This window comes from Oncorhynchus gorbuscha, unplaced genomic scaffold (genome assembly GCF_021184085.1).
Source record: "Oncorhynchus gorbuscha isolate QuinsamMale2020 ecotype Even-year unplaced genomic scaffold, OgorEven_v1.0 Un_scaffold_3199, whole genome shotgun sequence".
NCBI lineage: Eukaryota > Metazoa > Chordata > Actinopteri > Salmoniformes > Salmonidae > Oncorhynchus > Oncorhynchus gorbuscha.
Genome location: NW_025747512.1, coordinates 855 through 28683, shown reverse-complemented (window position 1 = coordinate 28683; position 27829 = coordinate 855). Strand labels below are relative to the sequence as shown.

At 47.9% G+C, this 27829-nt stretch overlaps 1 protein-coding gene across 1 annotated transcript; it reads left to right on the top strand.

Moving 5' to 3' along the window:
* Positions 1-234: 234 nt before the first annotated feature.
* Positions 235-27829, top strand: LOC124027418 (general transcription factor 3C polypeptide 1-like). Its single transcript, XM_046339849.1, has 13 exons — positions 235-679; positions 1278-1481; positions 2656-2832; positions 3166-3309; positions 5157-5253; positions 6003-6126; positions 11464-11643; positions 11793-11908; positions 13784-14210; positions 24154-24320; positions 24512-24603; positions 26099-26252; positions 27684-27829. The coding sequence occupies exons 1-13, from the start codon at positions 459-461 to the stop codon at positions 27789-27791; spliced, it is 2211 nt and encodes a 736-aa protein (XP_046195805.1). The 5' UTR covers positions 235-458; the 3' UTR covers positions 27792-27829.

Here is a 27829-nt window from a genome sequence, read left to right as displayed (position 1 = left end):
GCAACATATTGTAACGACCCTTTAATATCAGGAGTTGGATGCAATAACGTTTGTTGATTTCAGTTTATTGCCCTCAATGAATTGTTGTGACGATGACTATACAGTTTCCGTTTTGATGTTTACAGGTAAATGTGAGTAGGACGCCATCTTGTGGAACAACGGGAAATGTCCTCCAGGAAACGGTTTGAGTGACGCGGAATGACGTACAACACAAGGTCAAAGTTTACACGTGCAACGTCACGATAGGAACACAGTTGGAACGTCAGCTTCCAAAGAAAACATACATTTCTGCGTAAAATGTGCTTGATTTCACGTTTAATTCAGCGGTTTTAATTAAACGGGATACAATGCAGAAGCTTTGAATGCATATCGAGCCGTACAGTAGTAGTTGGTCATGTTTTAAACTTTGAGTTACGAGTTTGCAGCGGAGCTAGTGAACTAACGTTAGTTTGCGAGACATGGATCCGCTTGACATAGTAATGGACGAAGTGGCGTTGGAGGGACTGGACGGGGTTACCATCCTCTCTCTGTGGATTCGGTTGGAAAAGAGGAACCCCGTTTTCCCACGGAATCTAGACCCGTGTACTAAAGAGTTCATTTGGAAATCCTTGGTCTCGAACCGCGAAGTCGACTTCTTCGAGCTGCCGCAAGAGAGAGCGGACGTCGTGCTCGTCGACCGGTAGGTTGGAGTTGTCTTACGCGTCGATCACACGTACAGTGTCGGTACGAAAAAAATAGGACGGAGCATCATCTGGATATGTGTGCAACAAAAGTTCAACATTTACCTAATGCTGCCATTTCTGTCAAGCCGTCTACGCGTACAGTTTGACGCACGCACTGCAACGCAATGTTGCAAGGCAAACGCAGCGTTACATTGGAATGAATGTACGTCTTCTGGTCGACCAAAATGCATTGACACTGTCGGCGTGATCGAGCCGTCACTTGTCTAGCTACGTTCAAAACAAATGAGAAATTGGAGAGAACTAGCTCCAACTACAAAAATGTGTTTTGAACTTGGATTTCCCAGTTCCCAACATCAGTCCTGCTATACATTTTCCCCATGTCGTACATTTGTAGCGTTATGGCATTGCCTATGAATTTGAAACAAAATATCTAACTAGCTAGTAAAATCATTCAGTTAGTAGTGTCACCAAAGCTGACACTACTAACTAGTTAACTAACCTTGATGGCTGAATATCTAGTGCCAAATGTTCAATTAGCTGCGTGCAAGTTGCCAACGCCACTGTCCCTCTCCATGCCATATGTCTGTTCTTCAGATTTGCAGACATAGATCCAGACACAGGGATTCAGGAAGCATCCCATTGGGACAGAGTGGACTCCTACCCTGTCCAGATCTTATTGGAGGATAAGAGTGGAATCCAGGGCTCGTGTGTCTTCTTCAAGGAGAGGAGAAACGTCACCCCAATCATCCGCACCACCAACCTGACGCCATGTGTAACGTTAGAGGACGCCTTCAAAAGGTGTGTGTGTGTGTGTGTGTGTGTGTGTGTGTGTGTGTGTGTGTGTGTGTGTGTGTGTGTGTGTGTGTGTGTGTGTGTGTGTGTGTGTGTGTGTGTGTGTGTGTGTGTGAATTGAAGATGGGGCGGCAGGGTAGCCTAGTGGTTAGAGCGTTGGACTAGTAACCGGAAGGTTGCAAGTTCAAACCCCCGAGCTGACAAGGTACAAATCTGTCGTTCTGCCCCTGAACAGGCAGTTAACCCACTGTTCCCAGGCCGTCATTGAAAATAAGAATTTGTTCTTAACTGACTTGCCTAGTTAAATAAAGGTAAAATAAAAAAGATATCTTTAACACATTCATATCCAGCTGGTCCCAATTCCTCCACCTCTCCTTGGCTGTTACTCAGGCTGTTATGTTTCGGCTGTAATCAAGAAGTTTGATCTTAACAAGTTAGCAAACGCATAGCTGGATCTAATTTGACACTTATATAGTTATACTTCGTTATTGTTATAAGCCGTGGCGGAGCATGCGAGGCGAAATTGAAAATCATACCATCGGTGTTTCGAAATGCCCCGGTATGCTATATAAACGGTATATCGCCCACTTCAATGTTTGTAGATCTGTAAGGTGGAAGCAATAAACTGGTGCACGTTGGTGTTGTAAACGGTGGTGTTGTAAACGGTGGTGTTGTAAACGGTGGTGTTGTAAACTGTGGTGTTGTAAACGGTGGTGTTGTAAACGGTGGTGTTGTAAACGGTGGTGTTGTAAACGGTGGTGTTGTAAACGGTGGTGTTGTAAACGGTGGTGTTGTAAACGGTGGTGCACGTTGGTGTTGTACGTTGGTTTATGTTTCAGCGTCAGAAATAGAAATGACTTCTATTTTAGCGCTTGGCCACGCAGACGCTGGTTGGTGTGCGAGCAGCGCGGGTGCAATAATTGAATAACGTGTTTAAATGTATTTTGCGACGTGAGCTGTGTGGTCAGCATGTTTCATCAAGGGTTTAGGGCCAAGGGGGAGTGAAATGGGACCCGCTGGTAACATTACATTAGCTGGCCCGACTACAGAAAGTCATAGACCCAACTGATAACCTCTCCTCCAGGTAGAATCAATCCACAACTTGTCATCAACTAGTCAGGTAGATACTCAGAATGGTCCTAAAACAACCCCTAACCCATGATGACCTCTCCTCCTCCAGGTGGGGGAGGAAGCTGGTAATGGTGGCCTCCCAGAGGTTAAGGTTCAGGGTGTTAATAGGTGACGGAGGAGACCCGGACTTGAAGCTGACTGACCACTCATACTGTATCCTGGAGAGGGTGGGGAGGGCCCGCTGGCAGGGAGAGCTACAGAGAGACCTGCACTCCTGCTCATTCAAGTAGGAAAACACATCTCTACCTCTTTTGCTACTCCTGCTCATTCAAGTAGGAAAACACATCTCTACCTCTTTAGCTACTGAGAGACCTGCACTCCTGCTCATTCAAGTAGGAAAACACATTGCTACCTCTTTAGCTACTGAGAGACCTGTACTCCTGCTCATTCAAGTAGCTGACTTGACAGGAAAACCACAGTGATCTCCTCTACCTCTTTAGTGTTTATGTACCAGCATGCTCTCTGTCACTTTCTCATCTCTGCAAAGTTGCTGGAATACCACTTATTGTCTGTTCTGATTGGTCACACTATGTAATAAGCTGTGTTGTGATTGGTGCAGGACGGACGCGAGGAAGATGCACTACTTGAGGAAGTCTCTGACACAGAATGATCTGATCACCATGCAGTCTCATGTCCTCAGACTGGCCAGCGGAGCACAGCAACACTCCATACTGCTCCTGCTCAAACGCTTCCACGTAGACCGGTCAGTACACACTCTCTAACCTGATTCAGTTCTAAACCTGATTCACTCTCTAACCTGTTTCAGTTCTAAACCTGATTCACTCTCTAACCTGTTTCAGTTCTAAACCTGATTCACTCTCTAACCTGTTTCAGTTCTAAACCTGATTCACTCTCTAACCTGATTCAGTTCTAAACCTGATTCACTCTCTAACCTGATTCAATTCTAAACCTGATTCACTCTCTAACCTGATTCAATTCTAAACTTGATGCACTCTCTAACCTGATTCAATTCTAAACCTGATTCAATTCAAGGGCTTTATTGGCATGGAAAACATATGTTTACATTTCCAAAGCAAGTGAAGTAGATCATTTTTATTGTTTATTTCACTTTTGTTTATTAACTGTAAACATTACACTCACAGAAGTTGTAATGATGTACAAATGGTTAAAGTACAACAGGGAAAATAAATAAACATAAATATGGATTGTATTTACTAGAGGTTGACCGATTTATGATTTTTCAACGCCGATACGAGGAGGGCGTGTTTGAAAAGTTTTATAGCCCATGTCCCTTCACATTGAGCAGAGCCCTATCTTATGAAAACCCAAATCTCACATTTTAGAAGCTAAAATCACATTTCATCCCATCACGAATAATTTCATATTCAAACATTTAAATTGAACAACAATTCCATGTGAATCCGATAACTCTGATGTGTAGACTTTCCACTGTAGAGTTTATGTCATCTTATCATTGATGAGAATGTCTCAGATAACAACCAAACTGACATCATATTCATTAAGTACCACCACATATGTTCCATTGGTCGGATTACCAGAATATAGTTAATTTCCCCCCCCCACCTTCTGATGTTCCCAGAATCTCTATGTTAACCAAGGGTTGTGCAAATGTAACCTCAGTAGGGTGGAGAGAGGAAAAAGGGGGGAAGAGGTATTTATGACTCTCATAAACCTACCCCCCCAGGCCAACGTCATGACACCGATTAATTGGCCGATTTTAATTTTAATTTTTTACATTTATATATATGTAATAATGACAATTACAACAATGCTGAATGAACACATATTTTAACTTAATATAATACATCAATAAAATCAATTTAGCCTCAAATAAATAAATGTTCAATTTGGTTTAAATAATGCAAAAACAAAGTGTTGGAGAAGAAAGTAAAAGTGCAATATGTGCCATGTAAGAAAGCTAACGTTTAAGTTCCTTGCTCAGAACATATGAAAGCTGGTGGTTCCTTTTAACATGAGTCTTCAATATTCCCAGGTAAGAAATTTTAGGTTGTAGTTATTATAGGAATTATAGGACTATTTCTCTCTCTACGATTTGTATTTCATATACCTTTGAATATTGGATGTTCTTATAGGCACTTTAGTATTGCCTGTGTAATCAACTAGTCAGGTAGAAACTAAGAATGGTCCTATAGGAATATAGGAGTTTATCAAAATTTGGTTTGTTTTCGAATTCTTTGTGGGTCTGTGTAATCTGAGGGAAATATGTCTCTCTAATATGGTCATACATTGGACAGGTTAGGAAGTGCATCTCAGTTTCTACCTCATTTTGTGGGCAGTGAGCACATAGCCTGTCTTCTCTTGATAGCCATGTCTGCCTACGGCGGCCTTTCTCAATAGCAAGGCTATGCTCACTGAGTCTGTACATAGTCAAAGTTTTCCTTAAGTTTGGGTCAGTCACAGTGGTCAGGTATTCTGCCACGGTGTATTCTCTGTTTAGAGCCAAATCGCATTCTAGTTTGCTCTGTTTTTTTGTTAATTCTTTCCAATGTGTCAAGTAATTATCTTTTTGTTTTCTCATGATTTGGTTGGGTCTCTCTCTCTCTCCAGGCGTAGTAAGTATGATATCCTGATGGAGTTGACCTCTAACCTCCTGTCAGAGGCGCCCAACCACACAGCCTCCATGATCACACTACGAGACCAACTGGTGAGACCTCTGTGTTCCAGTTAACATTGCATCGTTGAGCGGACCTTGTATGCATGTGTACCAGGACATGCAGTGTGTGGTTAGAGAGTGTGTATCAGGACAGTGTGTGGTTAGAGAGTGTGTATCAGGACAGTGTGAGGTTAGAGAGTGTGTATCAGGACAGTGTGTGGTTAGAGAGTGTGTATCAGGACAGTGTGAGGTTAGAGAGTGTGTATCAGGACAGTGTGTGGTTAGAGAGTGTGTATCAGGACAGTGTGTGGTTAGAGAGTGTGTATCAGGACAGTGTGTGGTTAGAGAGTGTGTATCAGGACAGTGTGAGGTTAGAGAGTGTGTATCAGGACAGTGTGTATCAGGACAGTGTGTATCAGGACAGTGTGTATCAGGACAGTGTGTATCAGGACAGTGTGTATCAGGACAGTGTGAGGTTAGACAGTGTGTATCAGGACAGTGTGTGGTTAGAGAGTGTGTATCAGGACAGTGTGAGGTTAGAGAGTGTGTATCAGGACAGTGTCAGGTTAGACAGTGTGTATCAGGACAGTGTGTGGTTAGAGAGTGTGTATCAGGACAGTGTGTATCAGGACAGTGTGAGGTTAGACAGTGTGTATCAGAACAGTGTGAGGTTAGACAGTGTGTATCAGGACAGTGTGTATCAGGACAGTGTGTATCAGGACAGTGTGTATCAGGACAGTGTGAGGTTAGAGAGTGTGTATCAGGACAGTGTGTATCAGCAGTGTGTTTTCTCTCGGCAGAGTATCAGTGAGAGGACCTTCAAGCGTATGTATCAGTACATGCAAGCAGCCAAACTGGTCCAAGTGGTCATTAAACCAGTTGAACACCTCAACCCGACAGTAGGCCCCTGTGATACCAGGAGAGGTATGTACCCTACACACTACCTCACTACCTCAACCCTACAGTAGGCCCCTGTGATACCAGGAGAGGTATGTACCCGACACACTACCTCACTACCTTAACCCGACAGTAGGCCCCTGTGATACCAGGAGAGGTATGTACCCGACACACTACCTCACTACCTTAACCCGACAGTAGGCCAGGAGATACCAGGAGAGTTCTGGTTCTCCTGGACACTAGTCTGATGTCTGGTTCTCCTGGACACTAGTCTGACGGCTGGTTCTCCTAGACGCTAGTCTGACGGCTGGTTCTCCTAGACGCTAGTCTGACGGCTGGTTCTCCTAGACACTAGTCTGACGGCTGGTTCTCCTAGACACTAGTCTGACGGCTGGTTCTCCTAGACACTAGTCTGGTTCTCCTGGACGCTAGTCTGACGGCTGGTTCTCCTGGACGCTAGTCTGACGGCTGGTTCTACTAGACGCTAGTCTGACGGCTGGTTCTCCTAGACGCTAGTCTGGTTCTACTAGACGCTAGTCTGACGGCTGGTTCTCCTAGACGCTAGTCTGACGGCTGGTTCTCCTAGACACTAGTCTGACGGCTGGTTCTCCTAGACACTAGTCTGGTTCTCCTAGACACTAGTCTGACGGCTGGTTCTCCTAGACACTAGTCTGGTTCTCCTAGACACTAGTCTGACGGCTGGTTCTCCTAGACACTAGTCTGGTTCTCCTAGACACTAGTCTGGTTCTCCTAGACGCTAGTCTGACGGCTGGTTCTCCTGGACACTAGTCTGACGGCTGGTTCTCCTAGACACTAGTCTGACGGCTGGTTCTCCTAGACGCTAGTCTGACGGCTGGTTCTCCTAGACGCTAGTCTGACGGCTGGTTCTCCTAGACGCTAGTCTGACGGCTGGTTCTCCTAGACGCTAGTCTGACGGCTGGTTCTCCTAGACGCTAGTCTGACGGCTGGTTCTCCTAGACGCTAGTCTGACGGCTGGTTCTCCTAGACGCTAGTCTGACGGCTGGTTCTCCTAGACGCTAGTCTGACGGCTGGTTCTCCTAGACGCTAGTCTGACGGCTGGTTCTCCTAGACGCTAGTCTGACGGCTGGTTCTCCTAGACGCTAGTCTGGTTCTCCTAGACACTAGTCTGACGGCTGGTTCTCCTAGACACTAGTCTGACGGCTGGTTCTCCTGGACACTAGTCTGACGGCTGGTTCTCCTAGACACTAGTCTGACGGCTGGTTCTACTAGACACTAGTCTGACGGCTGGTTCTCCTGGACACTAGTCTGGTTCTCCTAGACACTAGTCTGGTTCTCCTAGACACTAGTCTGGTTCTCCTGGACACTAGTCTGGTTCTCCTGGACGCTAGTCTGACGGCTGGTTCTCCTAGACACTAGTCTGACGGCTGGTTCTCCTAGACACTAGTCTGGTTCTCCTAGACACTAGTCTGGTTCTCCTAGACGCTAGTCTGACGGCTGGTTCTCCTAGACACTAGTCTGACGGCTGGTTCTCCTAGACGCTAGTCTGGTTCTCCTAGACACTAGTCTGACGGCTGGTTCTCCTAGACACTAGTCTGACGGCTGGTTCTCCTAGACACTAGTCTGGTTCTCCTAGACGCTAGTCTGATGGCTGGTTCTCATAGACACTAGTCTGACGGCTGGTTCTCCTGGACGCTAGTCTGACGGCTGGTTCTCCTAGACGCTAGTCTGACGGCTGGTTCTCCTGGACACTAGTCTGACGGCTGGTTCTCCTAGACGCTAGTCTGGTTCTCCTAGACGCTAGTCTGGTTCTCCTAGACACTAGTCTGGTTCTCCTAGACACTAGTCTGGTTCTCCTAGACACTAGTCTGACGGCTGGTTCTCCTAGACACTAGTCTGGTTCTCCTAGACACTAGTCTGGTTCTCCTAGACACTAGTCTGACGGCTGGTTCTCCTGGACACTAGTCTGGTTCTCCTAGACGCTAGTCTGACGGCTGGTTCTCCTGGACACTAGTCTGACGGCTGGTTCTCCTAGACACTAGTCTGGTTCTCCTAGACACTAGTCTGACGGCTGGTTCTCCTGGACACTAGTCTGACGGCTGGTTCTCCTAGACACTAGTCTGGTTCTCCTAGACACTAGTCTGACGGCTGGTTCTCCTAGACACTAGTCTGACGGCTGGTTCTCCTAGACACTAGTCTGGTTCTCCTAGACACTAGTCTGACGGCTGGTTCTCCTAGACACTAGTCTGACGGCTGGTTCTCCTGGACACTAGTCTGACGGCTGGTTCTCCTAGACACTAGTCTGGTTCTCCTAGACACTAGTCTGACGGCTGGTTCTCCTGGACACTAGTCTGACGGCTGGTTCTCCTAGACACTAGTCTGGTTCTCCTAGACACTAGTCTGGTTCTCCTAGACACTAGTCTGACGGCTGGTTCTCCTAGACACTAGTCTGACGGCTGGTTCTCCTAGACACTAGTCTGGTTCTCCTAGACACTAGTCTGACGGCTGGTTCTCCTAGACACTAGTCTGGTTCTCCTAGACACTAGTCTGACGGCTGGTTCTCCTAGACACTAGTCTGACGGCTGGTTCTCCTAGACACTAGTCTGACGGCTGGTTCTCCTGGACACTAGTCTGACGGCTGGTTCTCCTGGACACTAGTCTGACGGCTGGTTCTTCTAGACACTAGTCTGACGGCTGGTTCTCCTAGACACTAGTCTGACGGCTGGTTCTCCTAGACACTAGTCTGGTTCTCCTGGACACTAGTCTGACGGCTGGTTCTCCTAGACACTAGTCTGACGGCTGGTTCTCCTGGACACTAGTCTGACGGCTGGTTCTCCTAGACACTAGTCTGGTTCTCCTGGACACTAGTCTGACGGCTGGTTCTCCTAGACACTAGTCTGACGGCTGGTTCTCCTAGACACTAGTCTGGTTCTCCTAGACACTAGTCTGGTTCTCCTAGACACTAGTCTGGTTCTACTAGACACTAGTCTGACGGCTGGTTCTCCTAGACGTTAGTCTGACGGCTGGTTCTCCTGGACACTAGTCTGACGGCTGGTTCTCCTAGACACTAGTCTGACGGCTGGTTCTCCTAGACACTAGTCTGACGGCTGGTTCTCCTAGACGCTAGTCTGACGGCTGGTTCTCCTAGACACTAGTCTGACGGCTGGTTCTCCTAGACACTAGTCTGACGGCTGGTTCTCCTAGACGCTAGTCTGACGGCTGGTTCTCCTAGACACTAGTCTGACGGCTGGTTCTCCTAGACGCTAGTCTGGTTCTCCTAGACACTAGTCTGACGGCTGGTTCTCCTAGACACTAGTCTGACGGCTGGTTCTCCTAGACACTAGTCTGACGGCTGGTTCTCCTAGACACTAGTCTGACGGCTGGTTCTCCTAGACACTAGTCTGACGGCTGGTTCTCCTAGACACTAGTCTGACGGCTGGTTCTCCTAGACACTAGTCTGACGGCTGGTTCTCCTAGACACTAGTCTGACGGCTGGTTCTCCTAGACACTAGTCTGACGGCTGGTTCTCCTAGACACTAGTCTGACGGCTGGTTCTCCTAGACACTAGTCTGACGGCTGGTTCTCCTAGACGCTAGTCTGACGGCTGGTTCTCCTAGACACTAGTCTGACGGCTGGTTCTCCTGGACGCTAGTCTGACGGCTGGTTCTCCTAGACGCTAGTCTGACGGCTGGTTCTCCTGGACACTAGTCTGACGGCTGGTTCTCCTAGACGCTAGTCTGGTTCTCCTAGACACTAGTCTGGTTCTCCTAGACACTAGTCTGGTTCTCCTAGACACTAGTCTGACGGCTGGTTCTCCTAGACACTAGTCTGGTTCTCCTAGACACTAGTCTGGTTCTCCTAGACACTAGTCTGACGGCTGGTTCTCCTGGACACTAGTCTGGTTCTCCTAGACGCTAGTCTGACGGCTGGTTCTCCTGGACACTAGTCTGACGGCTGGTTCTCCTAGACACTAGTCTGGTTCTCCTAGACACTAGTCTGACGGCTGGTTCTCCTGGACACTAGTCTGACGGCTGGTTCTCCTAGACACTAGTCTGGTTCTCCTAGACACTAGTCTGACGGCTGGTTCTCCTAGACACTAGTCTGACGGCTGGTTCTCCTAGACACTAGTCTGGTTCTCCTAGACACTAGTCTGACGGCTGGTTCTCCTAGACACTAGTCTGACGGCTGGTTCTCCTAGACACTAGTCTGACGGCTGGTTCTCCTAGACACTAGTCTGACGGCTGGTTCTCCTGGACACTAGTCTGACGGCTGGTTCTCCTGGACACTAGTCTGACGGCTGGTTCTCCTAGACACTAGTCTGACGGCTGGTTCTCCTAGACACTAGTCTGGTTCTCCTGGACATTAGTCTGACGGCTGGTTCTCCTAGACACTAGTCTGACGGCTGGTTCTCCTGGACACTAGTCTGACGGCTGGTTCTCCTAGACAGTAGTCTGGTTCTCCTAGACACTAGTCTGACGGCTGGTTCTCCTAGACACTAGTCTGGTTCTCCTAGACACTAGTCTGGTTCTCCTAGACACTAGTCTGGTTCTCCTAGACACTAGTCTGGTTCTCCTAGACACTAGTCTGGTTCTACTAGACACTAGTCTGACGGCTGGTTCTCCTAGACGCTAGTCTGACGGCTGGTTCTCCTGGACACTAGTCTGACGGCTGGTTCTCCTAGACACTAGTCTGACGGCTGGTTCTCCTAGACACTAGTCTGACGGCTGGTTCTCCTAGACGCTACTCTGAAGGCTGGTTCTCCTAGACACTAGTCTGACGGCTGGTTCTCCTAGACACTAGTCTGACGGCTGGTTCTCCTAGACGCTAGTCTGACGGCTGGTTCTCCTAGACACTAGTCTGACGGCTGGTTCTCCTAGACGCTAGTCTGGTTCTCCTAGACACTAGTCTGACGGCTGGTTCTCCTAGACACTAGTCTGACGGCTGGTTCTCCTAGACACTAGTCTGACGGCTGGTTCTCCTAGACACTAGTCTGACGGCTGGTTCTCCTAGACACTAGTCTGACGGCTGGTTCTCCTAGACACTAGTCTGACGGCTGGTTCTCCTAGACACTAGTCTGACGGCTGGTTCTCCTAGACACTAGTCTGACGGCTGGTTCTCCTAGACACTAGTCTGACGGCTGGTTCTCCTAGACACTAGTCTGACGGCTGGTTCTCCTGGCCACTAGTCTGGTTCTCCTGGACACTAGTCTGACGGCTGGTTCTCCTGGACACTAGTCTGACGGCTGGTTCTCCTGATGCCCTTTGTTTTGTCTGGTTCCCTGTTTCCTTCCTCACTCACTCCCCCTTCCTTACTCTCCTTGTCCTCACTGGGGCCACCTTGTTCCCTAACCCCTTGTTCCCTAACCCCTTGTTTCCTCTCCTCTAGGCACCAAGGTGGTGGCTCGCTGTCTGAAGCTAATCAAACCCTATGTGAGGAAGGAGTTGGTCGAGGCTGAGGATGATGATGATAACGACGATGATGATGGGGGAGGAGCAAATAGGAAGACCGTCCCCACAGAGGGGCGGATCATGGAGAGAGACTTACTTTCACAGGCCTATGGGATCAGTACGTTCTGGTTTGCTCTTTTCTTATTGGCCAAAATATTGATGTAGAAATAGATACATTTTCCTTTTTTTTTTTTTTAAAGACCGGGAACGGTTCCATTTCTGATTGGTCGAATGTCTTACTCTCTGCTTTGCGATTGGCTGATCTAGTCGTGTCCTGCGGGACCAAGGGCATCTCTCAGAGTGCGTTGCGTGCGAGGATGTGCATCGGCAAGCTGGAGTCTCGTATGATCTGCCGACTGCTGGAGAGGACAGACATGATCAAGGTAAAGTCTGTCTGTGTGTCTGTGTGTGTCTGTGTGTGTCTGTGTGTGTCTCCGTGTGTGTCTCCGTGTGTGTCTCCGTGTGTGTCTCCGTGTGTGTCTCCGTGTGTGTCTCCGTGTGTGTCTCCGTGTGTGTCTCCGTGTGTCTCTGTGTGTGTCTCTGTGTGTGTCTCTGTGTGTGTCTCTGTGTGTGTCTCTGTGTGTGTCTCTGTGTGTGTCTCCTTGTGTGTGTGTGTGTGTCTGTCTGTCTGTCTGTCTGTCTGTCTGTCTGTCTGTCTGTCTGTCTGTCTGTCTGTCTGTCTGTCTGTCTGTCTGTCTGTCTGTCTGTCTGTCTGTCTGTCTGTCATTGAACTGTGTCTGTCTGTCTGTCTGTCATTGAACTGTGTCTGTCTGTCTGTCTGTCATTGAACTGTGTCTGTCTGTCTGTCTGTCTGTCTGTCTGTCTGTCTGTCTGTCTGTCTGTCTGTCTGTCTGTCTGTCTGTCTGTCTGTCTGTCTGTCTGTCTGTCTGTCTGTCTGTCTGTCATTTAACTCTGTCTGTCTGTCTGTCTGTCTGTCTGTCTGTCTGTCTGTCTGTCTGTCTGTCTGTCTGTCTGTCTGTCTGTCATTGAACTGTGTCTGTCTGTCTGTCTGTCTGTCTGTCTGTCTGTCTGTCTGTCTGTCTGTCTGTCTGTCTGTCTGTCTGTCTGTCTGTCTGTCTGTCATTGAACTGTGTCTGTCTGTCTGTCTGTCTGTCTGTCTGTCTGTCTGTCTGTCTGTCTGTCTGTCTGTCTGTCTGTCTGTCTGTCTGTCTGTCTGTCTGTCATTTAACTCTGTCTGTCTGTCATTTAACTCTGTCTGTCTGTCTGTCTGTCTGTCTGTCTGTCTGTCTGTCTGTCTGTCTGTCTGTCTGTCTGTCTGTCTGTCTGTCTGTCTGTCTGTCTGTCTGTCTGTCTGTCTGTCTGTCTGTCTGTCATTGAACTCTGTCTGTCTGTCTGTCTGTCTGTCTGTCTGTCTGTCTGTCTGTCTGTCTGTCTGTCTGTCTGTCTGTCTGTCTGTCTGTCTGTCTGTCTGTCATTGAACTGTGCCTGTCTGTCTGTCTGTCTGTCTGTCTGTCTGTCTCTGTCTGTCTGTCTGTCTGTCTGTCTGTCTCTGTCTGTCTGTCTGTCTCTGTCTGTCTGTCTGTCTGTCATTGAAGTCTGTCTGTCTGTCTGTCTGTCTGTCTGTCTGTCTGTCTGTCTGTCTGTCTGTCATTGAACTGTCTGTCTGTCATTGAACTGTCTGTCTGTCTGTCGTTGAACTGTCTGTCTGTCGTTGAGCTGTGTCTGTCTGTCTGTCGTTGAGCTGTGTCTGTCTGTCTGTCGTTGAGCTGTGTCTGTCTGTCTGTCGTTGAGCTGTGTCTGTCTGTCTGTCATTGAGCTGTGTCTGTCTGTCATTGAGCTGTGTCTGTCTGTCATTGAGCTGTGTCTGTCTGTCCTTCTGTCTGTCATTGAGCTGTGTCTGTCATTGAGCTGTGTCTGTCTGTCTGTCATTGAGCTGTGTCTGTCTGTCATTGAGCTTGTGTCTGTCTGTCTGTCATTGAGTTGTGTCTGTCTGTCGTTGAGCTGTGTCTGTCCGTCATGTAAATGTCATTTTTCCCATGTTTTATATATTTTTTTATAATGAAATAGACAATAGTGTGTGTTGTCCTTGTGTCCCTCAGGGTATAATAGAATAGACAATAGTGTGTGTTGTCCTTGTGTCCGTCACCTCAGGGTATAATAGAATAGACAATAGTGTGTGTTGTCCTTGTGTCCGTCACCTCAGGGTATAATAGAATAGACAATAGTGTGTGTTGTCCTTGTGTCCCTCAGGGTATAATAGAATAGACAATAGTGTGTGTTGTCCTTGTGTCCGTCAGGGTTTCATGGAAGACGAGGGTCGTCAGAGGACCACTAAGTACCTCGGCCATCTGCACGTCGACGAGTCCGATCTGCTTCGACATCTGGTGAAAGAGCAGGAGCGATCAGACCGGCTTCGCACTGTAGGGGGAGGAGGGGAAGGAGAGGGGGCCCCCCAAACCCCAGCACAGGCCACCCTAAAAACACCAGCTACCACAAAGACTCGGCCTACACCAAAAACACCATCGCTTCTGGAACCTCTGGGAAACACTGAGGGAGAGGAGGAGAGAGAGAGGGACGAGGAAGACGAAGACTGGGAAGTCGAGAAGAAAGGGAAGAAGGGAGCGAAGAAGAAAAATGCAAAACAAAAGAAAGTGGGCAAGATGTCTCTCCTGAAGCCGTCCAAACTCCACTTCCTGGTAGCTCATCACTCTGCACCTATCACGAGTAAGGACCCAACACCTTAAACACTGACCAAACTCCACTTCCTGGTAGCTCATCACTCTGCACCTATCACGAGTAAGGACCCAACACCTTAAATACTGACCTAACACTGACCCAACACATTAAATACTGACCTAACTCCACTTCCTGGTAGCTCATCACTCTGCACCTATCACGAGTAAGGACCCAACACCTTAAATACTGACCCAACACTGACCCAACACATTAAATACTGACCTAACTCCACTTCCTGGTAGCTCATCACTCTGCACCTATCACGAGTAAGGACCCAACACCTTAAATACTGATCCAACACCTTAAATACTGACCCAACATCTTAAATACTGACCCAACACCTTAAACACTGACCCAAGACCTTAAATACTGACCCAAGACCTTAAATACTGACCCAACACCTTAAATACTGACCCAACACCTTAAATACTGACCTAACACCTTAAATACTGACCCAACACCGACCTAACACCTTAAATACTGACCCAACACCTTAAATACTGACCTAACTCTACTTCCTGGTACCTCATCACTCTGCACCCATCACGAGTAAGTACCCAACACCTTAAACACTGACCCAACACCTTAAATACTGACCCAACACCTTAAATACTGACCCAACACCGACCTAACACCTTAAATACTGACCCAACACCTTAAATACTGACCTAACTCTACTTCCTGGTACCTCATCACTCTGCACCCACCCTAACACCCAATTCCCTACCCCTTAGCATCCTGTAGGGGTTCAATCTAACTGAAGCTCATTTAAGATTTCATCTCCGTTTACAGTGCATTCAGACCCCTTCACCTTTTCCCGCATTTTACAGCCTTATTCTAAAATAATAATAAATAAATAAAAATCCCTCATCAGTCTCCACACAACACTCCATAATGACAAAGTACCTCATCACTCTGCACCCAACACAAATCCCTCATCAGTCTCCACACAACACTCCATAATGACAAAGTACCTCATCACTCTGCACCCAACACAAATCCCTCATCAGTCTCCACACAACACTCCATAATGACAAAGTACCTCATCACTCTGCACCCAACACAAATCGCTCATCAGTCTCCACACAACACTCCATAATGACAAAGTACCTCATCACTCTGCACCCAACACAAATCCCTCATCAGTCTCCACACAACACTCCATAATGACAAAGTACCTCATCACTCTGCACCCAACACAAATCCCTCATCAGTCTCCACACAACACTCCATAATGACAAAGTACCTCATCACTCTGCACCCAACACAAATCCCTCATCAGTCTCCACACAACACTCCATAATGACAAAGTACCTCATCACTCTGCACCCAACACAAATCCCTCATCAGTCTCCACACAACACTCCATAATGACAAAGTACCTCATCACTCTGCACCCAACACAAATCCCTCATCAGTCTCCACACAACACTCCATAATGACAAAGTACCTCATCACTCTGCACCCAACACAAATCCCTCATCAGTCTCCACACAACACTCCATAATGACAAAGTACCTCATCACTCTGCACCCAACACAAATCCCTCAGTCTCCACACAACACTCCATAATGACAAAGTACCTCATCACTCTGCACCCAACACAAATCCCTCATCAGTCTCCACACAACACTCCATAATGACAAAGTACCTCATCACTCTGCACCCAACACAAATCCCTCATCAGTCTCCACACAACACTCCATAATGACAAAGTACCTCATCACTCTGCACCCAACACAAATCCCTCATCAGTCTCCACACAACACTCCATAATGACAAAGTACCTCATCACTCTGCACCCAACACAAATCCCTCATCAGTCTCCACACAACACTCCATAATGACAAAGTACCTCATCACTCTGCACCCAACACAAATCCCTCATCAGTCTCCACACAACACTCCATAATGACAAAGTACCTCATCACTCTGCACCCAACACAAATCCCTCATCAGTCTCCACACAACACTCCATAATGACAAAGTACCTCATCACTCTGCACCCAACACAAATCCCTCATCAGTCTCCACACAACACTCCATAATGACAAAGTACCTCATCACTCTGCACCCAACACAAATCCCTCATCAGTCTCCACACAACACTCCATAATGACAAAGTACCTCATCACTCTGCACCCAACACAAATCCCTCATCAGTCTCCACACAACACTCCATAATGACAAAGTACCTCATCACTCTGCACCCAACACAAATCCCTCATCAGTCTCCACACAACACTCCATAATGACAAAGTACCTCATCACTCTGCACCCAACACAAATCCCTCATCAGTCTCCACACAACACTCCATAATGACAAAGTACCTCATCACTCTGCACCCAACACAAATCCCTCATCAGTCTCCACACAACACTCCATAATGACAAAGTACCTCATCACTCTGCACCCAACACAAATCCCTCATCAGTCTCCACACAACACTCCATAATGACAAAGTACCTCATCACTCTGCACCCAACACAAATCCCTCATCAGTCTCCACACAACACTCCATAATGACAAAGTACCTCATCACTCTGCACCCAACACAAATCCCTCATCAGTCTCCACACAACACTCCATAATGACAAAGTACCTCATCACTCTGCACCCAACACAAATCCCTCATCAGTCTCCACACAACACTCCATAATGACAAAGTACCTCATCACTCTGCACCCAACACAAATCCCTCATCAGTCTCCACACAACACTCCATAATGACAAAGTACCTCATCACTCTGCACCCAACACAAATCCCTCATCAGTCTCCACACAACACTCCATAATGACAAAGTACCTCATCACTCTGCACCCAACACAAATCCCTCATCAGTCTCCACACAACACTCCATAATGACAAAGTACCTCATCACTCTGCACCCAACACAAATCCCTCATCAGTCTCCACACAACACTCCATAATGACAAAGTACCTCATCACTCTGCACCCAACACAAATCCCTCATCAGTCTCCACACAACACTCCATAATGACAAAGTACCTCATCACTCTGCACCCAACACAAATCCCTCATCAGTCTCCACACAACACTCCATAATGACAAAGTACCTCATCACTCTGCACCCAACACAAATCCCTCATCAGTCTCCACACAACACTCCATAATGACAAAGTACCTCATCACTCTGCACCCAACACAAATCCCTCATCAGTCTCCACACAACACTCCATAATGACAAAGTACCTCATCACTCTGCACCCAACACAAATCCCTCATCAGTCTCCACACAACACTCCATAATGACAAAGTACCTCATCACTCTGCACCCAACACAAATCCCTCATCAGTCTCCACACAACACTCCATAATGACAAAGTACCTCATCACTCTGCACCCAACACAAATCCCTCATCAGTCTCCACACAACACTCCATAATGACAAAGCAAAAACAGGTTATTTAGACATTTCTGCAAAACTGTTTTAAAAAAAAAGACAAAAATATCACATTTACTTAAGAATTCAGACCCTTTACTCAGTACTTTGGCAGCAATTACAGCCTTGAGTCTTCTTGGGTTTGACGCTACAAGCTTGTCACACCTGTATTTGGGGAGTTTCTCCCATTCTTCTCTGCAGATCCTCTCAAGCTCTGTCAGGTTGGATGGGGAGCATCGCTGCACAGCTATCTCAGGTCTCTCCAGAGATGTTCGATCTGGGTTCAATTCCGAGCTCTGGCTGGGCTGCTCAAGGACATTCAGAGACTTTACCCGAAGCCAATCCTGCGCTGTCTTGGCTGTGTGCTTTAGGGTCGTTATCCTGTTGGAAGGTGAACCTTCACCCCAGTCTGAGGTCCTGAGCGCTCTGGAGCAGGTTTTCATCAAGGGTTTCTCTGTACTTTTCTCTCTTCATCTTTCCCTCGATCCTGACTAGTCTCCCAGTCCCTGTCACTGAAAAACATCCCCACAGCATGATGCTGCCACCACCATGCTTCACCGTAGGGATGCTGCCACCACCATGCTTCACTGTATGGATTGTAGGTTTCCTTCAGATGTGACACTTGGCATTCAGGCCAAAGAGTTCAATCTTGGTATCATCAGCCCAGAGAATCTTGTTTTACATGGGAGTCTTCTGAGAGTCTTTACATACCTTTTGGCCAACTCCAAGCGGGCTGTTGTGAGCCTTTTACTGAGGAGTGGCTTCCGTCTGGCCACTCTACCATAAAGGCCTGATTGGTGGAGTGCTGCAGAGATGGTTGTCCTTCTGGAAGGTTCTCCCACCTCCATAGAGGAACTCTGGACGCCCAGTCATTGACCGTCAGGTTCTTGGTTACCTCCCTGACCAAGGCCCTTCTCCTCTGATTGCTCAGTTTGCCCGGGGCGGCCAGCTCTTGGAAGAGTCTTGGTGGTTCCAAACGTCTTCCATTTTAGAATGATGGAGGCCATTGTGTTCTTGGGGACCTTCAATGCTGCAGACATTGTTTGGTACCCTTCCCTACATCTGTGCCTCGACACGATCCTGTCTCGGAGCTCTATGGACAATTCCTTCGACCTCATGGCTTGGTTTTTGCTCTGACATGCACTGTCAACTGTGGGACCTTATATAGACAGGTGTGTGCCTTTCCAAATCATGTCCAATCAATTGAATTTACCACAGGTGCACAACAATCAAGTTGTAGAAAGGTCTCAAGGGTAATCAATGGAAACAGGATGCAACAGGAGCTGAATTTAGACTCATAGCAAAGAGTCTGAGTACTTATGTAAATAATAATAATAATAATATATGCCATTTAGCAGACGCTTTTATCCAAAGCGACTTACAGTCATGTGTGCATACATTCTACGTATGGGTGATCCCGGGAATCGAACCCACTATCCTGGCGTTACAAGCGCCATGCTCTACCAACTGAGCTACAGAAGGACCATTATTATATTATTATATTATTATTATATTATATTAAATAACGTATTTCTGTTTTTACATTTCTAAAAACCTATTTTCGCGTTGTCATTATGGGGTATTGTGATGTCATTATGGGGTATTGTGATGTCATTATGGGTTATTGTGATGTCATTATGGGTTATTGTGATGTCATTATGGGTTATTGTGATGTCATTATGGGTGTAGATTCAAGATAGTAGATTGAATTTTAAAAAATCAATTTTTAGAACAAGGCTGTAACAAAATGTGGAAAAAGTGAAGGAGTCTGAATACTTTCTGAAAGTACTGAACCTGTTCAGAACGTTGAGATGGAGAACAGATATGATTGGCTGTCAGGTAGAATAGGGAACCTGTTCAGAACGTTGAGATGGAGAACAGATATGATTGGCTGTCAGGTAGAATAGGGAACCTGTTCAGAACGTTGAGATGGAGAACAGATATGATTGGCTGTCAGGTAGAATAGGGAACCTGTTCAGAACGTTGAGATGGAGAACAGATATGATTGGCTGTCAGGTAGAATAGGGAACCTGTTCAGAACGTTGAGATGGAGAACAGATATGATTGGCTGTCAGGTAGAATAGGGAACCTGTTCAGAACGTTGAGATGGAGAACAGATATGATTGGCTGTCAGGTAGAATAGGGAACCTGTTCAGAACGTTGAGATGGAGAACAGATATGATTGGCTGTCAGGTAGAATAGGGAACCTGTTCAGAACGTTGAGATGGAGAACAGATATGATTGGCTGTCAGGTAGAATAGGGAACCTGTTCAGAACGTTGAGATGGAGAACAGATATGATTGGCTGTCAGGTAGAATAGGGAACCTGTTCAGAACGTTGAGATGGAGAACAGATATGATTGGCTGTCAGGTAGAATAGGGAACCTGTTCAGAACGTTGAGATGGAGAACAGATATGATTGGCTGTCAGGTAGAATAGGGAACCTGTTCAGAACGTTGAGATGGAGAACAGATATGATTGGCTGTCAGGTAGAATAGGGAACCTGTTCAGAACGTTGAGATGGAGAACAGATATGATTGGCTGTCAGGTAGAATAGGGAACCTGTTCAGAACGTTGAGATGGAGAACAGATATGATTGGCTGTCAGGTAGAATAGGGAACCTGTTCAGAACGTTGAGATGGAGAACAGATATGATTGGCTGTCAGGTAGAATAGGGAACCTGTTCAGAACGTTGAGATGGAGAACAGATATGATTGGCTGTCAGGTAGAATAGGGAACCTGTTCAGAACGTTGAGATGGAGAACAGATATGATTGGCTGTCAGGTAGAATAGGGAACCTGTTCAGAACGTTGAGATGGAGAACAGATATGATTGGCTGTCAGGTAGAATAGGGAACCTGTTCAGAACGTTGAGATGGAGAACAGATATGATTGGCTGTCAGGTAGAATAGGGAACCTGTTCAGAACGTTGAGATGGAGAACAGATATGATTGGCTGTCAGGTAGAATAGGGAACCTGTTCAGAACGTTGAGATGGAGAACAGATATGATTGGCTGTCAGGTAGAATAGGGAACCTGTTCAGAACGTTGAGATGGAGAACAGATATGATTGGCTGTCAGGTAGAATAGGGAACCTGTTCAGAACGTTGAGATGGAGAACAGATATGATTGGCTGTCAGGTAGAATAGGGAACCTGTTCAGAACGTTGAGATGGAGAACAGATATGATTGGCTGTCAGGTAGAATAGGGAACCTGTTCAGAACGTTGAGATGGAGAACAGATATGATTGGCTGTCAGGTAGAATAGGGAACCTGTTCAGAACGTTGAGATGGAGAACAGATATGATTGGCTGTCAGGTAGAATAGGGAACCTGTTCAGAACGTTGAGATGGAGAACAGATATGATTGGCTGTCAGGTAGAATAGGGAACCTGTTCAGAACGTTGAGATGGAGAACAGATATGATTGGCTGTCAGGTAGAATAGGGAACCTGTTCAGAACGTTGAGATGGAGAACAGATATGATTGGCTGTCAGGTAGAATAGGGAACCTGTTCAGAACGTTGAGATGGAGAACAGATATGATTGGCTGTCAGGTAGAATAGGGAACCTGTTCAGAACGTTGAGATGGAGAACAGATATGATTGGCTGTCAGGTAGAATAGGGAACCTGTTCAGAACGTTGAGATGGAGAACAGATATGATTGGCTGTCAGGTAGAATAGTGAACCTGTTCAGAACGTTGAGATGGAGAACAGATATGATTGGCTGTCAGGTAGAATAGGGAACCTGTTCAGAACGTTGAGATGGAGAACAGATATGATTGGCTGTCAGGTAGAATAGGGAACCTGTTCAGAACGTTGAGATGGAGAACAGATATGATTGGCTGTCAGGTAGAATAGGGAACCTGTTCAGAACGTTGAGATGGAGAACAGATATGATTGGCTGTCAGGTAGAATAGGGAACCTGTTCAGAACGTTGAGATGGAGAACAGATATGATTGGCTGTCAGGTAGAATAGGGAACCTGTTCAGAACGTTGAGATGGAGAACAGATATGATTGGCTGTCAGGTAGAATAGGGAACCTGTTCAGAACGTTGAGATGGAGAACAGATATGATTGGCTGTCAGGTAGAATAGGGAACCTGTTCAGAACGTTGAGATGGAGAACAGATATGATTGGCTGTCAGGTAGAATAGGGAACCTGTTCAGAACGTTGAGATGGAGAACAGATATGATTGGCTGTCAGGTAGAATAGGGAACCTATTCAGAACGTTGAGATGGAGAACAGATATGATTGGCTGTCAGGTAGAATAGGGAACCTGTTCAGAACGTTGAGATGGAGAACAGATATGATTGGCTGTCAGGTAGAATAGGGAACCTGTTCAGAACGTTGAGATGGAGAACAGATATGATTGGCTGTCAGGTAGAATAGGGAACCTGTTCAGAACGTTGAGATGGAGAACAGATATGATTGGCTGTCAGGTAGAATAGGGAACCTGTTCAGAACGTTGAGATGGAGAACAGATATGATTGGCTGTCAGGTAGAATAGGGAACCTGTTCAGAACGTTGAGATGGAAAGGTTTGTTGGAGAACAGATATGATTGGTTGTCAGGTAGAATAGGGAACCTGTTCAGAACGTTGAGATGGAAAGGTTTGTTGGAGAACAGATATGATTGGCTGTCAGGTAGAATAGGGAACCTGTTCAGAACGTTGATGGAAAGGTTTGTTGGAGAACAGATATGATTGGCTGTCAGGTAGAATAGGGAACCTGTTCAGAATGTTGAGATGGAAAGGTTTGCTGGAGAACAGATATGATTGGCTGTCAGGTAGAATAGGGAACCTGTTCAGAACGTTGAGATAGAAAGGTTTGTTGGAGAACAGATATGATTGGCTGTCAGGTAGAATAGGGAACCTGTTCAGAACGTTGAGATAGAAAGGTTTGTTGGAGAACAGATATGATTGGCTGTCAGGTAGAATAGGGAACCTGTTCAGAACGTTGAGATAGAAAGGTTTGTTGGAGAACAGATATGATTGGCTGTCAGGTAGAATAGGGAACCTGTTCAGAACGTTGAGATAGAAAGGTTTGTTGGAGAACAGATATGATTGGCTGTCAGGTAGAATAGGGAACCTGTTCAGAACGTTGAGATAGAAAGGTTTGTTGGAGAACAGATATGATTGGCTGTCAGGTAGAATAGGGAACCTGTTCAGAACGTTGAGATAGAAAGGTTTGTTGGAGAACAGATATGATTGGCTGTCAGGTAGAATAGGGAACCTGTTCAGAACGTTGAGATGGAGAACAGATATGATTGGCTGTCAGGTAGAATAGGGAACCTGTTCAGAACGTTGAGATGGAAAGGTTTGCTGGAGAACAGATATGATTGGCTGTCAGGTAGAATAGGGAACCTGTTCAGAACGTTGAGATAGAAAGGTTTGTTGGAGAACAGATATGATTGGCTGTCAGGTAGAATAGGGAACCTGTTCAGAACGTTGAGATGGAGAACAGATATGATTGGCTGTCAGGTAGAATAGGGAACCTGTTCAGAACGTTGAGATGGAAAGGTTTGTTGGAGAACAGATATGATTGGTTGTCAGGTAGAATAGAGATGGAAACATTGGTTGTAGAACAGATATGATTGGCTGTCAGGTAGAATAGAGATGGAAACATTTGTTGTAGAACAGATATGATTGGCTGTCAGATAGAATAGAGATGGAAACATTGGTTGGAGAACAGATATGATTGGTTGTCAGGTAGAATAGAGATCGAAACATTGGTTGTAGAACAGATATGATTGGCTGTCAGGTAGAATAGAGATGGAAACATTGGTTGTAGAACAGATATGATTGGCTGTCAGGTAGAATAGAGATGGAAACATTGGTTGTAGAACAGATATGATTGGCTGTCAGGTAGAATAGAGATCGAAACATTGGTTGTAGAACATATGATTGGCTGTCAGGTAGAATAGAGATCGAAACATTGGTTGTAGAACAGATATGATTGGCTGTCAGGTAGAATAGAGATCGAAACATTGGTTGTAGAACAGATATGATTGGCTGTCAGGTAGAATAGAGATGGAAACATTGGTTGTAGAACAGATATGATTGGCTGTCAGGTAGAATAGAGATGGAAACATTGGTTGGAGAACAGATATGATTGGCTGTCAGGTAGAATAGAGATGGAAACATTGGTTGGAGAACAGATATGATTGGCTGTCAGGTAGAATAGAGATGGAAACATTGGTTGGAGAACAGATATGATTGGCTGTCAGGTAGAATAGAGATGGAAACATTGGTTGGAGAACAGATATGATTGGCTGTCAGGTAGAATAGAGATGGAAACATTGGTTGTAGAACAGATATGATTGGCTGTCAGGTAGAATAGAGATGGAAACATTGGTTGTAGAACAGATATGATTGGCTGTCAGGTAGAATAGAGATGGAAACATTGGTTGTAGAACAGATATGATTGGCTGTCAGGTAGAGGAATTGTATCAGATCTATTTCTATCTGTGATGTTTCACGCCCCTAAATATGCCCCTGCTTTCACTTGCCTCCTACCACGCCCCCTACCAAAGGTGGAGCCAATCAGGAGCCAGAGCTGGAATCTTGGCTCAGCCCAGTTGAGGAGGAGGAGTCAAAATTCGGTCCTGACGTTTCATTGGACCAGACGGGGAGTATGTTCGCAGGCAACAGCCAAGCGGAGGACAGCGTCACGGTCATCGAGGACATCCCCAGTCAGAAGGTGAGGCTGTGTGTCTCTCGAACATGATGATGTAGAGATGTCTTTAAATCGAGTGCAGTGAATTCCCTGTTTGAATCCCTGTTACCCTCCCCCGTCTCTCCCCCTCCCCCGTCTCTCCCCTCCCCCGTCTCTCCCCCTCCCCGTCTCTCCCCCTCCCCGTCTCTCCCCCTCCCACGTCTCTGCTGGGTCAGGAGCACCACCGCCAGACGTACCGCCTGCTGAAGAGGAAGAACGTGATTGTGGAAGCTGTTCAGAGCCTCAAGATCATAGAGGGCCTCTTCACGTCAGTCACACCACTTCCTGTCTCACTGGGATTTGTTGTTAAAAAATTTAAATAAAAAAAATCTCAATCTGATTATATTGTTCTTCTCATCCCCCTCCTTTCTGTCCCTCCTCCCTCTCCCTCTCCCTCTCTCTGTCTCTCTCCCTGTCTCTCTCTCTGTCTCTCTCTCTGTCTCTCTCTCTGTCCCTCTCTCTGTCCCTCTCTCTGTCCCTCTCTCTGTCCCTCTCTCTGTCCCTCTCTCTGTCCCTCTCTCTGTCTCTCTCTCTCGGTCCCTCTCTCTCTCGGTCCCTCTCTCTCTCGGTCCCTCTCTCTCTCTGTCCCTCTCTCTCTCTGTCCCTCTCTCTCTCTGTCCCTCTCTCTGTCTCTCTCTCTCTGTCCCTCTCTCTCTGTCTCTCTCTCTGTCTCTCTCTCTCTGTCTCTCTCTCTCTGTCCCTCTCTGTCCCTCTCTGTCCCTCTCTCTGTCCCTCTCTCTGTCCCTCTCTCTGTCCCTCTCTCTGTCCCTCTCTCTGTCTCTCTCTCTGTCTCTCTCTCTGTCCCTCTCTCTGTCTCTCTCTCTCTGTCCCTCTTCTCTGTCCCTCTCTCCCTCCTCTCTGTCCCTCTCTCTGTCCCTCTCTCTGTCCCTCTCTCTGTCTCTCTCTCTGTCCCTCTCTCCCTCCCCCTCCTCTCTGTCCCTCTCTCCCTCCCCCTCCTCTCTGTCCCTCTCTCCCTCCCCCTCCTCCCTCTCTCTGTCCCTCTCTCTGTCTCTCTCTCTGTCTCTCTCTCTGTCCCTCTCTCTGTCCCTCTCTCTGTCCCTCTCTCTGTCCCTCTCTCTGTCCCTCTCTCTGTCCCTCTCTCTGTCCCTCTCTCTGTCCCTCTCTCTGTCCCTCTCTCTGTCCCTCTCTCTCTGTCTCTCCCTCTGTCCCTCCCTCTGTCCCTCCCTCTGTCCCTCTCTCTGTCCCTCTCTCTGTCCCTCTCTCTGTCCCTCTCTCTGTCTCTCTCTCTGTCCCTCTCTCTGTCTCTCTCTCTGTCTCTCTCTCTCTCTGTCTCTCTCTCTGTCTCTCTCTCTATCCCTCCCTCTGTCCCTCTCTCTGTCCCTCTCTCTGTCCCTCTCTCTGTCTCTCTCTCTGTCCCTCTCTCTGTCTCTCTCTCTCTCCCTCTCTCTGTCTCTCTCTCTGTCTCTCTCTCTCTCCCTCTCTCTGTCCCTCTCTGTCTCTCTCTATCTCTCTCTCTCTGTCCCTCTCTCTGTCCCTCTCTCCCTCTCCCTCTCTCTCTCTGTCCCTCTCTCTGTCCCTCTCTCTCTCTCTCTCTGTCTCTCTCTCCCCTCTCCCTCTCTCCCCTCCTCTCTCTCTCCCCTCCTCTCTTCCTCTCTGTCCCTCTCTCCCCTCCTCTCTCTCTCTCTCTCTCTCTCTCTCTCTCTCTCTCTCTCTCTCTCTCTCTCTCTCTCTCTCTCTCTCTCTCTCTCTCTCTCTCCCCCCTCCCCCTCCTCCCTCTCCTCTCTTCCTCTCTGTCCCTCTAGAATCCAGAGGTTGGTTCAGGATGAGGAGAAGCTAGATGGTGTGAACACTAAGTGTTGTAGGAAGTCTATCCTGCGTCTCATCAGATCTCTGTCTAAAGAGGGAATGCTCAAACTGTTCAGAACCACTGTTATACAGGACGGAGTCAGCAAGAAGGTACACACACACTGCACTCACACACACACACTGCACACACACACACACTGCACTCACACACTGCACTCACACACACACTGCACTCACACACACACACACTCACACACACACACACACTACACACACTGCACTCACACTACACACACTGCACATACACTCACACACACACACTGCGCGCACACTCACACTGCGCACACTCACACTGCGCACACACACACTGCGCACACACACACTGCGCACACACACACACACTGCGCGCACACACACACACACACTGCGCACAAACTGCACACACACACACACTGCGCACACCGGACACACGTGCACACACACCGGATATAAACAGACATAATTCACACAGTGCATTTACAGCTTGTTACCATGACTACACACCTATAGATGAAATATTCAACTAGTTTCTCTAACAGTTTATCACTTTGTCTTCTCTCCTCCCTCTCTCCTCCCTCTCTCCTCCCCCTCTCTCTCCCCCCTCTCTCCCCCCCTCTCTCCTCCCCCTCTCTCCTCCCCCTCTCTCCTCCCCCTCTCTCCTCCCCCCTCTCTCCTCCCCCTCTCTCCTCCCCTCCCCTCTCCTCCCCCTCCCCCCCTCTCCTGCCCCTCCCTCTCCTGCCCCTCCCTCTCCTGCCCCTCCCTCTCCTGCCCCTCCCTCTCCTGCCCCTCCCTCTCCTGCCCCTCCCTCTCCTGCCCCTCCCTCTCCTGCCCCTCCCTCTCCTGCCCCTCCCTCCTGCCCCTCTCTCCTGCCCCTCTCTCCTGCCCCTCTCTCCTGCCCCTCTCTCCCTGCCCCTCTCCCTGCCCTCTCGCCTGCCCCTCTCGCCTGCCCCTCTCGCCTGCCCCTCTCGCCTGCCCCTCTCGCTGCCCCCTCTCTGCCCCTCTCCCTGCCCCTCATCTCCCCTCCCCCTCCTCCCTCCCTCTCCTCCCCCTCCTCTCCTCCCCTCCCCCTCCCTTCTCCCTCCCCTCCCCTCTCTCCCCCCTCCCCCTCCCCCTCCTCTCCTCCCCCTCCTCTCCCCCCCCCTCCCCCCCCCCCCTCCTCTCCTCCCCCTCCTCTCCTCCCCCTCCCTCTCCTCCCCCCCTCCTCTCCCTCTCCCCCTCCCCTCCTCTCCCCCCCTCTCCTCCCCCTCCTCTCCCTCTCCCCTCCCCTCTCCTCCCCTCTCCTCCTCTCCCCCCTCCCTCTCCTCTCCCCACTCCCCTCTCCTCTCCTCCCCCTCTCATACTCCCTCTCCCCCTCCCCCTACTCTCCTCCCCCCCTCTCCTCCCCCTCCCCCTCTCTCTCCTCCTCTCCTCCTCCTTCCCCCTCCCTCCTCCCTCTCCCCCTCCCCTCCTCCCCCTCCTCTCCTCCTCCTTCCCCCCCTCCCTCTCCCCTCTCCCCTCCTCTCCTCCCTCCTCTCCTCCTCCTCCTCTCCTCCTCTCCTCCAGGTGGAGTTTATAGTCCACCCCTCTGTCTCTCCTAGTGATGCTTTAGTGAAGTCGGCTATAGAACAGGTCCGCTTCCGCATCTCCAGCTCCTACCCTGCTGCACGGTGAGACAGACAGACAGACAGACAGACAGACAGACAGACAGA

Excerpts from the sequence above, each read along its gene's own strand:
- LOC124027418 (XM_046339849.1), top strand. The coding sequence starts at position 459 with ATGGATCCGCTTGACATAGTAATGGACGAAGTGGCGTTGGAGGGACTG. Across the intron at positions 2,833-3,165 it reads CTGCACTCCTGCTCATTCAA|GACGGACGCGAGGAAGATGC; the intron begins GTAGGAAAACAC and ends TGATTGGTGCAG. Across the intron at positions 11,909-13,783 it reads AGAGGACAGACATGATCAAG|GGTTTCATGGAAGACGAGGG; the intron begins GTAAAGTCTGTC and ends TGTGTCCGTCAG.